Source organism: Gopherus evgoodei, chromosome 5 (assembly GCF_007399415.2).
Source record: "Gopherus evgoodei ecotype Sinaloan lineage chromosome 5, rGopEvg1_v1.p, whole genome shotgun sequence".
Taxonomy (NCBI): domain Eukaryota; kingdom Metazoa; phylum Chordata; order Testudines; family Testudinidae; genus Gopherus; species Gopherus evgoodei.
The window spans coordinates 46,084,578-46,098,496 of NC_044326.1; the positions used below are offsets into that span (position 1 = coordinate 46,084,578).

A 13,919-nucleotide genomic window follows, 5' to 3' on the forward strand; every position below is an offset into this window, starting at 1 on the left:
TTCAAAAGCTGACAGTGTCATGCTCACCAAAAAAAGCTGCATGCCACAGAGTTTGAAAAACCCAAACCAACATTCTGAGGTATTAGTGGCAGTGCTGCTATTCTTCAGAAACAGATATAGAAGCGTACATTGAAATAGCTAATTTATAAAATCCTAAAGTAGAAAAGTTGCATCAATGTCTATAAAGAAAACATTGGACCTTTCAGTACATACTAGAGTGAAAAGACAACCAACTTGCACTGTCATAAGGAGAAAAAATTAAAAGTTTAAATTTAATGAATAATTTGGCATAGTTCAGTTGTAAAGAATAGGGGGTTGGGTTCACACTTATTTAGGGCTCATTCCCATTTGAAGTCAATGGGAATCTCTGAATTGACATCAGTGGGTGTTGGATCAGGTCCATATGCTTTTCAAAGCATTTTACGAACATTAACCAATTAATCCTCAAAACTCCCATAGCAGGTAGACATTATTATCTCTTTTACAGAAGCAGGTACTCTCATTCTTCCTCTTCCTTCTTCTAATTGCACAGCCTATGGTCTCTCTAACTCATCCCCTGAGCTGGGTGGAATGGCTATCAAAGCAGAGAGATGGAGATGTTAAACTCTCACCTGATAAAAATGGAGGACAACGTGCTCTGTTAAATGGGACTGGTATGTCTACATCTACAATTTTGCAGCGCTGGTTGTTACAGCTGTATTAGTACAGCTGTATAGGGCCAGCGCTGCAGAGTGGCCACACTTACAGCAACCAGCGCTGCAAGTGGTGTTAGATGTGGCCACACTGCAGCGCTGTTGGGCGGCTTCAAGGGGGGTTCGGGGAACGCGAGAGCAAACCGGGGAAGGAGACCAGCTTCGCCGCGGTTTGCTCTCGTGTTCCCCGAACCCCCCTGCAAACCGCAGGGAAGGAGACCTGCTTGCACGGGGGTTCGGGGAACGCGAGAGCAAACCGGGGAAGGAGACCAGCTTCACCGCGGTTTGCTCTCGCGTTCCCCGAACTCCCCTGCAAACCGCAGGGAAGGAGACCTGCTTGCACGGGGGTTCGGGGAACACAAGAGCAAACCGCAGGGAAGGAGACCTGCTTGCACGGGGGTTCGGGGAACGCGAGAGCAAACTGCAGGGAAGGAGACCTGCTTGCTCGGGGGTTCGGGGAACGCGAGAGCAAACCGGGGAAGGAGACCTGCTTGATTACCAGAGGCTTCCTCAGGTATGCTGGGATACCTGCTTATTCCACGGAGGTCAAGAAAAGCGCTGGTAAGTGTCTACACTTGATTACCAGCGCTGGATCACCAGCGCTGGATCCTCTACACCCGAGACAAAACGGGAGTACGGCCAGCGCTGCAAACAGGGAGTTGCAGCGCTGGTGATGCCCTGCAGATGTGTACACCTCCTAAGTTGCAGCGCTGTAACCCCCTCACCAGCGCTGCAACTTTGTGATGTAGACAAGCCCTCAGAATAAAGAGTCCTTGTGAAGTGCTAAACAACTTCTGTGAGAAGGTGAGGTCATTCTGCCCTCACAGGAAAGGATCCACAGTTATTTTGTTTACTCTGAGGCTGTAGTTGAGGCTGAGGTGTTTTTTTCTGAATTTGCACAAAATGAATAACTAACCTCAGTCAATTTTATAATAATAGGAAATATTTTACTTAAAAAGTTTTGGACTCGATACAGACTACAAGTTCACTGATCTTCAGAAGTTTGAGGTTAATGTTAACTATTGTTCATATAGGTCATCTTTGAAAAAGTAGCCTAAAGTTGCTTGTGGAAGTAGACAATCACCAAATGCCCCTGCTTGTTCTACACAACATACAATAATTAAATGAAGCAGAACATAAGTAGGGATAAAATAATTTCTTTAACATATTACACTGATAAAGTGCATCAGAGTCCTGCACTTAGGAAGAAAGAATCCCATGCTACAGGCTGGGGACTGACTAGCTAAGTGGCAGTTCTGCAGAAAAGGACCTGGAGATTACAGTGGATGAGAAGCTGGATATGAGTCAGCAGTGTGCCTTTGTTGCTAAGAAGGCTAACGGCATATTGGGCTGTATTGATAGGAGTGCTGCCAGCAGATTGAAGGAATTGATTATTTCCCTCTATTCGGCACTGGTGAGGCCATATCTGGACTATTGCGCCTCCCACTACAGAAAGGATGTGGAAAAGTTGGACTGAGTCCAGCGGAGGGCAATGAAAATGATTAGGGGGCTGGGGCACATGCCTTATGAGGAGAGGCTCAGGGAACTGGGGTTATTTAGTCTGCTGAAGAAAAAAGCGAGGGAGGATTTGATAGCAGCCTTCAACTACCTGAAGGGGGGTTCCAAAGAGGATGGAACTAGGCTGTTTTCAGTGGTGGTAGATGACAGAACAAGGAGAAATGGTCTCAAGGGCAGCGGGGGAGGTCTAGATTGGATATTAGGAAAAGCTATTTCACTACAAGGGTGGTGAAGCACTGGAATGGGCTACCTAGGGAGGCAGTGGAATCTCCATCCTTAGAGGTTTTTAAGCCCTGGCTTGACAAAGCCCTGGCTGGGATGATTTAGTTGGGGTTGGTCTTGCTTTGAGAAGGGGGTTGGACCAGATGACCTCCTGAGATCTCTTCCAACCCTAATCTTCTATGATTCTATGATCATTTGAGATTATTTCTGTTGTAGTTTGAGATCAAAATTATCATACTGTGCAAATACAAAATGTTACTTTATGCTTATATTGAGTGATTTCTTCCAAACCAACCAACCAAAAGTTGCAAGGCAAATTACATATGTTTATTCATAGTTATTGTAACAGGTTACAAAGTAAGATCTAAATAGGAATGACACTGAAGTATAAAATACCAAAATTGCTTTTGTGACAGCAGGAAGAATATTGTAAATAGGGTGACCAGACAGCAAATGTGAAAAATCGGGATGGGATGGGGGAAGGGGTAATAGGAGCTTATATAAGAAAAAGACCCAAAAATCGGGACTGTCCCTATAAAATCGGGATATCTGGTCATCCTAGTTGTAAACCTGAAGACATAATACAAAAAAGACTTCTACAAAAATTCATTAAGATGACTGTAATTCTTATCTGCAAGCATCTGGAAGCAGACTATGTAATACAGTTGCAAATACTCTGGGTTAGGGCCAAAGAAACATTACCTGAGTAATAAATGTTCCATTACCTTAAAAATATACTATTAGCAAAAGGCAGAGATGGACTAAAACATGTGCTGGGATGAATTTAGGGTATGTACTCTTAATTAACTAATTTCGGAACTAGGGCAGCTCTAGTTTCAAAGACCTAATAATATTTCATATTAGGGACATATTTTTTGTGTAAGGCTGCCATTAAGGGTTGGGTTATTTTGGGGCTCACTTGCCCTTGTGTGTCATTTCAAGAGAAAGGTATTGACAATGTAACATGGATTCACATTTTAAATTAAATAAAGGTAAATATATGTATACCTCCACATGAATTATAGTTTTATTAGGAAGTTGTTTAATTTATTTATCTATTTTAATCACTCAAAGCACCCAATCCAAGCACCATTTTAGTTGTTTTCACAATAGCAGGAAATGACATTACTATAGAGATGGAAATTTATGGAAGCATTCCATGAAGTAAACACATACTTCTATGCATTTGGGTAGGTTTATTTACCATGCAGTATGATCTACTGCAAGAATATATTCTTAAAGAGACTTCTTCCCTAAAGTCTTCCATATGAAATGGATAAGGATAATAACCACAGGGCAAGAAAAAAAAAGATCCATTCTGGATTAGATTAAGCAATAAGCATAGCCACTATAAATAAATGCTATAAAAATTCCATGCTAGGGTCTTTCAAAGGAGCTTGGCATTTGCATGTTTTCTGTACAACTCCAGCATTCCTTTCGCAAGGAAGGTTTTAGCCCTTCTCACTATAAAGGTGTCCTTTTGAATGAGAACCAGTGCTGGCTGCAGAGAAACAAAATGAAACTATATCTGTACATTTGAAATCCTGGCCCCAATGAGTATCTACTACTTCTCCATATTCCATATTATCAGCTGAACAACAGTTGCCGACCAGCCATCATCCACTAGTGCTGTCAATGCTGTTCTGCTTACTTGCTCTGAGCGTACAGCCTGGTTACTTGGTCTGAAAACTCTCTAGTAGGATTTCACCCTCAGAAAAGCATGAAATGTCACAATTCATTTCAATGGATTATAATCCCTGAAATCCGGTGCTGACAATTTCAGTATCAATATTGTTAAAGACTCACAGCTGATCTGATGTGGGTGGATTCATTTGAAAGGTCATGTCACAGTAATAGGGACCCAATACTTTTCAATGGGCATTTTGCCCAAGTAAATACTGCCAATTAAGGCTTGGTCTAAGGAATTTGACCGGCATAGTTATTCTGGAATAACTGTAATTATTCTGAAATAAAATAATTTTTACTCTAGAACAGTGTGTCTCTACATGAGGAGCTATTCTGGAATAGCTTATTCCACAACAGCGATGCCAGCCAATTGTTCCACGTAGGCCAGGCTTAAGACCTTCTCTTCTGAAACCCTCTCTATTAAGCTTCACCCAGAAATAAATGTTTATATCTGCATTTTTATATGAATGGCTGAAAAGGGGAGTTTATAATGGAAGAACTAATACTGCCTTAATTCAGTCATCGGTATAAATGAGAACTGCACGTGGGTGACACCTCGAAAGATTCTGTTGCATACAGAAAAGCTGCAGCATCACTGTTCTGAAATTACCTATACCAAATAAACTGTTATAAGAGGACAAACATTCTGAAAATATAGTTGTATTTACATGGGACCTTAGGCTGGAAGGGACCCTCAAACAAGGCAATTTGTATTTTCGAAGTGCCAAGTATAGTCAAGCCTGCACAAAATAATGTATTGCTGTTTTAGAACTCTCTCCTACAGCTGCCCAGGCTCTACCACAGAGCTGATGTATAGCAGCAATAAACTCCATTCAATACTGTGGGCTATAATTTAGACGCTGAGTTTGGCAAGAAGATTAGCTAATTTGGGAATTAAATTTTTATTTCAACGTACGTTTATTTAGTATCCAGTACTGGGTGAATACTGTAAAGCTAATGTCTTAAAACAGACAACAGCAACTGGATGGTAATGTAAACAGCATATGCATTTGGTGACCACCTTTGGAAAAAACAGTATTTTTATTGCTTGCATTTTATTGCTGTTTCAGAGAAGGGACAACAATCAAATTGCTGCCATAATATGAATAATTCTTTAGCCTCAACAAGGCAGAGGTCAAAATTATAACAGGATCTCTCATGCTAGGCAAACTGAAAAGAGCAGCAAGTGGAGCCATTTACTTCTCCATTGTTTTGCAGTGTCATGAACATGCCTTTCGTTCCATGGCAATTGTCACCAAACTGTCATACAAGGTCACTGATCAAAGTGGGAGGTATACCAGTGGCATGCAAAGATCACAGTTTTTATACCTCACCACATCGTAATTTACCAGTACCGGACCCATGACTTGCACCATTCTCAGGTAGAGCTCGGTATGCTTCGTGGGATTGCATAATTGAAAAACTAACTATGACAAATGACAGAAGCTTTTAATTGGTTCATGCTCTCCAGTGTAGGCAAGGTAGATTAGCTGTAAGTTTAGGATCAGTTAAGGCATACAACATGCCTTTTAGAAATGAATGCACAAGTAAAAGGAAAGGATTAGATATTATTGGGGGGGGGGGGAATATACAGAATGCTTATTGGGGAAAAAAGAGAGAAGTGCAAAGATACAGCACAAAATGGGTTATGATAGATGAGAAAAGTCAAAAGAGATCATATATAATGCTTGAAAGAACAATATTTTATTAGCACTGTCTGTAACAGGAAAAAAGAGTGGTCCAATTAAGAAAGATACAGATATTATAACAAAAGAGGCTGGAGAAGTATTAGCAGAGGTAATTAATGTACTTTGAACCAAATTCTGATTTCATTTACCCTAGCATTGTCCAGATTATACACCAGTATAAATGAGATCCAAATTTCTCCCTTTATGAGCATATTTATGTCAGGAGCAGACATTAAAATATAGGTGGCTAAAATGCTAGTTATGCCAGGTTAGTTGATTCAGGGTATTTTCTCAATATAGGCCAGAAATGCATCTTGCCACATTTGCAACAAATTCAGCACAACACCTGGACAGGATAGGATTTAGCTCTACATTCTTTAAGGAACTAATATTACTACTAGCATTAGTATGCGTTACTCAGCACAAGGAGGATACCACAGAACTGGTAATTATAGATTGATAGTGCTAGTTTCTATTCTAGAAAAATTATTAGGGATGAGAAGACATGCAACAAAAGACAGGAAGGGTAATTTAAATGGATTGTGATGAACCTGACATTTCTTCAAAGAAATCTGTAACAAAGAATGGACAAAGCAAAACTTATGACTTACCTCAGTTTCAGAAAAGTCTTTAGGGACCTAAAGCGAGAGCAAGAGCAAGTGTGTGTGTGTGCAGACTGAACCAGGGATATAAAACTGGACCACGAGATAGGGTCAGAGGGTTACACTTACTCCATGGACAAAAAATCCTTATGAAAAATAGAGCTCAACGGCTTGGCGCCATTAAATGGAGGTAATTAAATAATGGTACAATCTGTAGTTAGAGATCTGGATGGGGTAAAAAAAGAGAATGAAATACTGCTCTCAGTGCCAGGAATAGCAAGGTAGAGATTTACACAAAAGGGAGATGTTTATTAAATGGTTAGAAAAGACCTAGAAAAGGAGCCTGGAAATTGGTGAACAATATACTGTGTTACAGTACAGGACCACTGCACAGAGCCAAAGAAGTGCTGGGTCATAAATAAGGAAGCAGATTTCAAAATTAAAAGGTATGCTAATATCAGGTCATGGTGTGGTTGCATCTGGATCACTGCGTACTTAAAAACAAGAAGGATCCCACTTTTCTGAAAAAGGGCAACAAGGTTAATTCCTGATAAAATGGTTACATCTCATGAGAAAAGATAAAAAGATTATATTGTATTATCAGATTCAAAATAACTAAAAGTCATGCAAGGATTTGTTTAAAAAATAGACCCTTTTTACTTCCAAGACAGGGACCTCACACTCAATTGAAAAGTGCAGGGAAAAAAGCTTAGCGTCAGATCTTCAGCTGGTGTAAACTGATACAGCTCCACTGCAGTGAGTGGAGCTACTCCAATTTACATCAGCTGAGAATCTGGCCTTTAGTCTTAGGAAGGACTTCTTTCACAGACTATTACTGGAATAAGGAATAGTTTGAAAATATAATGCAGTGAGACCAAATGGCTTGTAAGCAAATATATATATATATATATATATATATGATATTGATATAGAAAATAAGCTTCTGAATAGCAAAATGTACTTACTATACAAAAGATATGGACCTGACAGACCTCAATTCCCTCCTTCCTTAAATATATGCTTCTATCAGCCTCAAACCAGAATAATTGCCCTTCTACTGGATGGATACTTTGAATAAAAGGGATAGATTTGAAATTCAGGACTTGAGCCTGACTTTGATTAGTACCAAATATATCAAAATCAAGAACTTTCAACTGTGACAAACAGTTTGAGTTTGCCCTAAAGCTGATGTAAATTGGTCTGCAGTTGCCAACTTTCATGCAGTAAATAAGCACCCTGACTTTCACAATAAGCCAAAAATCAAGCTAATCCTATTTCAAAACACAGCCAAAACAAGCCAATACCTAAGAATCCCAACACTCTATGTGACTAGATCCTCCCCGGCGTGCAGCCTGAGACTGTGGTGGACTCACTGTGCACCTCTTACTCTCTCCCCCTCAACTCCTGCTAGCCCACCTTTTGCCCCTGCATGCTGGGAACCAATGAAAAAAAAATAGAAGCAACAAGCAATAATCTACAATCCAAAAACTAGCCAGCAAGCAACTCACAAGCCAATTAAGCCAAAAACAAGCCCAATTTCTGCATTTTTTTCATGGGTCTGGCATGTCTGCTTTGGTCCCATTGTGATGTGTTTATAGTTTTAAGTACAAATAGTAAAGCATTCTGGCCTATAGTTATTCCCTAAGTCATCTCCTTCCATTCTCTTCCACCATTCATTTCTCTCCACAGTAAATCCAATATCAGAGCCTGAGGACAATTCAAAGATGTTATTGTTGGAGGCCCAGTGCTGTGATTTCATAACACAGCTGTTCACATTCCAGCAGATGGTGGATACATACTATAAATGAAGGAATTCAACTGGAAAAATGTTTTGTTAGCAGAATAAAACCAGATTCTGCAAATCTTCCCTTGTCAGAGATAGCAAACAGTGGGACTGCATTAGGACCTAAGGGCAGGATCTGTCCCGAAGTTTTGACAGCCCAGGAAAACAACCATTTAAAAACTGGTCACAGCTGGAATTAAACAAATAATGAAGTCGCATACAATGAATTTTGGATATTATTTATTCCCCCTGCTGGACATAGAAGTGGAAATAGAAAAACACAGAAGGGAGGAGGAGAAATGAGGAATAAACAGTTCTGGGAAAAAACTAAGAATAACAATTGTGAAAAAAAAATCTTTATAAAGTTTTTAATCTTGGATGAAAGACTTTCCTTCCCCCTGCCTGAACCTTGGCTAAAATGCATTCACAAAAACACAAATCTGTTTCAAGAGCCCAATCTATATACTGAAGTCAATGGCAAATTCCCATTGACTTCAGTGGGGCCAGCACTTGGCCCTCAATGGACTCATATTTCTGCCCATCACATACACTGCAGTTCAAAGAAGACTTCAGAGGGAAAAGAGATGTGGAATAATTGAGGTGAAGCAATAGACAAATTAAGAAACAATAATATAAAAAAAACCCAGCACCATTACAGAGCTGGATTCAGATATTACGTTTTAAATTGCTACACTTGCTGTTCTGGTGATCAAACACACAAATTTAAAATCTGCATAATTTCAGACCATTTTCTCTTCACTTTGTGTGTGCTACAGTATAATCAACAGTACCACCTACCCTCATAATTCACAGTTACGATGGTCAGCACGTAGTCTCTCCAAAACATCACAGCAAGAAGCATGAATGCTCTCAGAAATAAATACAGCAAAAATGCAAGTCACTAGGACAAGTAGTTATAAATCAGAAAAACTTGTCTAATTTTGGTAACATTACTCAACAAGGAGCAATGAACAGCCAGAAACTGGTCATTTGCAGCAGTCCTTCCTCACAGCGTGCAACTGGTTGTCATGACAACACGCTCATCTCCCTTGCAGAATCTCTGTGAACAAGTCACATGCATGTTGAACGGCACACAAGAGAAAGATTTGTTCAAGCTCCAGGGCAGAGTAGTCGAAGTGGAATTTGCAGGGATGAGCATTACAGAGCCTGACCTGTGCCTCTGAAGTCAATGGAAACTCTGCTATTGACTTCAACAGGTGCAGGTTCGAGCCTTTAAACATGAAGCAAAGAAGAGAGACAAGGTGGGTGAGGTAATCTCTTTTATTGAATCAACAAGCTTTTCTCACTCACCAACAGAAGTTGGTCGAACAAAAGATATTATTTCACCCACCTCGTCTCTCTAATACCCCGGAACCGAACCGGCACAGAACTGTTGCCCTAGTTTAAGGAGGGTAAGGATACCATTGCTCATTTCACACTTTTGCGAAGGTCTGTGACTTAAAAAGGATAGAGAAGGGACAGACCGTGTGAACTATGAACAATTTAAAATCATCTTGCTTCTTAAATTGGAACAGATTCCCAAGGGAAAGATTGGGGGTGGGGGGAAATCCAAAAGCAAAAGGCGATGACCTATATGGAGGTGGCAACTAAGCTGGGGGCATCACTACCATAATAGAGCTGTATGATGTGGCTGGGTTAACATTTTTATAAATCTGTGTCCCCAGGATCTTGGAATGTGGGTAAGTGATCGGAAGCCAGAAGACCCAAGTACTGCAGGCCAGCTGACTGATGAATATGTAGATAGCAGGTCTGGATGCAAGAAGCCCAAAGAGACCTGGCCCAAGCATGGGACAGCAGCAGGGGGGGAACAGGTGGGTTCACCCCAGCAACAAGAATCAAGTAATCCCAAACTAGGGGGAGCAGAAGCTCCAAGACAACTTCCAAAAGGAAGTCACAGAGATCTGAGGTATTTTAATTACACCTCTACCCTGACAGAACGCGACCTGATATAACACAGATTCGGATATAACATGGTAAAGCAACAGGGAGCCCTGGGCCCTTTGAAGCGCCACCTGAGCCTTGCTGCTTTACCACGTTATATCTGAATTCGTGTGGAGCCCCGGGCCCTTTAAATCACCACCCAAGCCCAAGCCCGGCTGCTGGAGCCCCGGGGGCAGCTGGGCCCAGGCGGTGATTTAAAGGGCCAGAGGCGCTGGCCACTGCAAGGAGACCCAGGCCCTTTAAATCCCCACCTGAGCCCCGCTGCCAGAGCTCTGGCCATGATTTAAAGGGACAGAAGCTCCAGCTGCTGTGGGGAGTCCCGGGCCCTTTAAATCAGGCAGCGGGGCTCAGACCCTGCTGCCTGAGCCCCGCTGCCAGAGCTCCGGCAGTGATTTAAAAGGACTGGGGCTCCCCGCAGCAGCTGGAGCACTGGGCCCGGCCGCCGGGGCTCTGGCAGCAGGGATCAGGCAGTGATTTAAAGGGCCAGAGGCGCCAGCCGCTACGGGGAGCCCCTGGGCCCTTTAAATCACTGCCAGGGAAGCCATACTGGACCAAACCCGATATAACATGGTCTCACTTCTAAGGTGGTGAGATTTTCTCCCGAGGAGTGCGTTATATTGGGGTAGAGGTGTGTCAGGGAACTGGGAACAAGTGGGCAGACTGCCCAGGGATCAGGCACCAGGGGCTGACAGTGAGCCACTACAAGTTAACTGACTGTCCAACTGTATAGAGATAACTCTATTACTTGGCCTCCAGACGGAGGAAATCACACAGCCGGGGCAAACAATGTACAGGCAGCAAAGTTCATTCCTCGGGCATTTGTGCATATCTCCTGCTGTACTAATGGGAACTCCCAGCTCTCCAATCCAGGCAGAAGGTTAGTGGAGAGACATTCAAGGGATGGAGGGACACTGGCACTGCCTACATCTTAGTAAAATCCTTGTGATGAAAACTCAGCAGGTGCTGGCAGGCAGAAAGACAAGGGTGAAAGCTTCAAGGGTAAAGTAATTTGCCCTGCCTGAACCAAATCCTCAAACCCTGCTAGGTTTATACAGGGAAGCTGCTGGTGGAAACCTTAGAGGCCATTCCATTTAATATTTTATTGGAAAATGGTGCGAATTTAGCCCCGGGTCCAAATATGCAGCAGAGGCCAGGAAACAATTTGGACCACCCACAGTAGCCAGCTGCTCCTGAAGGTATAAAAGAAGCTGCTAGGAGGAGGAAAATGGATCTCTCCCCCTCTCTTTGTCACCATCTCACCAACAGTGAGAATTCAAGTGAGGGAGTGTGTGGAGGTGGGGCTTATTTCTCCACTCACTCCAGTATGTGAGAAACAAACTGGCCTGTTGAGCTCAATGTGGTGTAAAGACCTGTGATATCAATGCAAATAGTCTAGCACAGTTCCTTATGGGCGGGTAAATGGGTTGATATCTGAAGCGTTTGTCCTATTTCCTGCCTACCTGCAGCCAGCTCTTGATTGAATTAACCCCTTGTATTAAGACAGTAACCCCCTTACCAAAAAATCAGACAAATAGATGGAACATAATATTCATAAATTATAACAGAGCAACTCAAAATCTGTCACAAAACTCATGGTACTAAGAACCTAATATTATCATCTAATATTAACCAAATGTTTTCTTCATTTGTTTATTCCTTCATTTGTTTTTTCATTTCTTCTGCTAGTTATTAGGATAACAAATTAATAGATTATTTTAACAAATGGTTATAATGCACAGCCGTTGTCTAAATGTTTAATTAAAAAAACAAAAAACCTTTGCTGTTGACAGGTTTCAGAGTAGCAGCCCTGTTAGTCTGTATCCGCAAAAAGAACAGGAGTACTTGTGACACCTTACAGACTAACAAATTTATTTGAGCATAAGCTTTCGTGGGCTACATCTGAGGAAGTGGGCTGTCGCCCACGAAAGCTTATGCTCAAATAAATTAGTTAATCTCTAAGGTGACACAAGTACTCCTTTTCTTTTTGCTGTTGATATTCATCACTACAGGCCTTTGAACAATTATTCTGATTATGTTTGTAAATTAAGTTTCTCTCCTTAATTAGGATTAATTTTAGATTTTTCTAATATATATAAATATTTGGTACATAATATATCGCTATGACATATTAAAGAGACTGGGCATATTGATAAATTAATACCATGGCATTTCACCTCTTACATATTGTGCAGATAAATTTCCCCACCCTATTACAAGTAACTTTAGACATACAATCTTCCTGTTGTAATTTGATGTCAGAATATTTTATTTTTCTGCCAATCTATTGTGTCTAAACAGTCAAAAGGAAAGGAACAAGGAAAACACACAAATATTTGCTTTGCCTGAGCACCAGCATGTAAAGAATTACCTGTGAAATTCACTCAGCAATCTTTAATTGAGTTTTAATGTGGTGTGTCTGCACAAAAAAGTCTCAAGGTACAGCGTTTTTAGTAATTCAAACCAATAGCTGTTCAAATACAGAATTAAAAAAGAATGACCTTTATCATTCTCATCTGGGGAGGGAAGTATCTGAATACAGGCTATTATTCACTAGTATAGTTCAGCATGTGCCTCATTGAGGTATATGTTTAAATACCTTGCTGAAACAGGGCCTCAAATAATGCGTATAAAAGGGACAATTTTTTTTTGCTTTGAAAGAAAATTTTCTTCCTTCTAACACCAGAAGTGTTAACAAAGAGACTTGATTCTCCTGCTTGAATCTCAAAAACAGGTCAAGATCAATGGTAAAAGTAAAACGAAAGAGGCATCTCTCAGACCCTTTGGTTTTGGCAATGTTCAGTTTTGCCACAAACACATTTTGTTGATTTGGATTTTATTGTAGCCTAGTCTAAATAGTCTTCATCCTTGTGGCACAGAAAACAACTAATTATTTGCTATAGCAAGTGAGATAGTTGCTCAGCCAATAAATACAATTGCTACAGCATGTAAGCATCAACATTAGTGGGTCTCTTTCAAATGGTTATTTAAGAAGCTGGTTCTTTATTTTGTCCACTAGATGGCATAAGATTTTCCTCTAAAAAAATCAGTTCAATAAACAGTAGGGTCTAGCGCTAACTTTTTTTAGGTTCATTGGGAATGAAGCTGTTGCATTTTTAAGATACTCACTCTCTCATCAAAGTATTCCAAAGCACAGCTCATTCCTGTTGACCAAAATTGGTGTTCCTCAACAATATAGTTCTTCTCTGCAGACCAGAAAAAATGGATTGCTGTGTAATTGTGAGCTCTGGTACCTACCCCCACTGAATAGTGCCCTCTTGAAGGAACAAACAGCAGCAGTTTGCTTCTGCTCTTACAGCTTGGTGTGACAAATTACTAGGCAAGCCTCTGCCCTCTCCTTTCCCCTCTGAGAACAGGATTCTACAAGGCATTATAATATATTTTAGAGAGACGCTTATTTGGATAGGTGACAAATAAAAATACAGGACCTAATTCTCCTCTCACATCAATGTGAATCAGGAGTAAATCCACTGAAATCAATGGTATTTCACTGGTATAAAACGGCTGTAAGTGAAACTAGGAGACCGATAAGAGTTTCATTTGATAAGAGTTTCATTTGAAAGTGTTTCACAATTCAGATACAACATAAGCGTTATTTAGAACAAGCAAGCAAAATAGTAAGCGTCAGTCTGCAAAGACAGAAACCAAAAGTGATTAACACAGAATGTCCCCCTGACCCCAAGCTACAGAATGCCTACAAAGCTGAAGAGAAGCCTGTGCATTGTGGTGCTCTCTGTTGTACAGCTGG

The 13,919-nt window shown here is 41.0% G+C and overlaps 1 protein-coding gene across 13 annotated transcripts in view; it reads right to left on the minus strand.

Moving 5' to 3' along the window:
* Positions 1-13,919, minus strand: part of APBB2 (amyloid beta precursor protein binding family B member 2) — a 315,643-nt gene that overhangs the window by 133,923 nt on the left and 167,801 nt on the right. For 2 of the 13 annotated variants that reach the window (XM_030563663.1, XM_030563662.1), the window contains exon 1: positions 8,990-9,204. The exons of the other annotated variants lie outside the window; for them this stretch is intronic. In XM_030563663.1, the coding sequence (XP_030419523.1) occupies positions 8,990-9,053 (64 nt within the window). In that variant the 5' untranslated portion in view covers positions 9,054-9,204. Of the gene's footprint in view, positions 1-8,989; positions 9,205-13,919 lie in introns of those variants that run through there. 13 annotated transcript variants of the gene reach the window in all.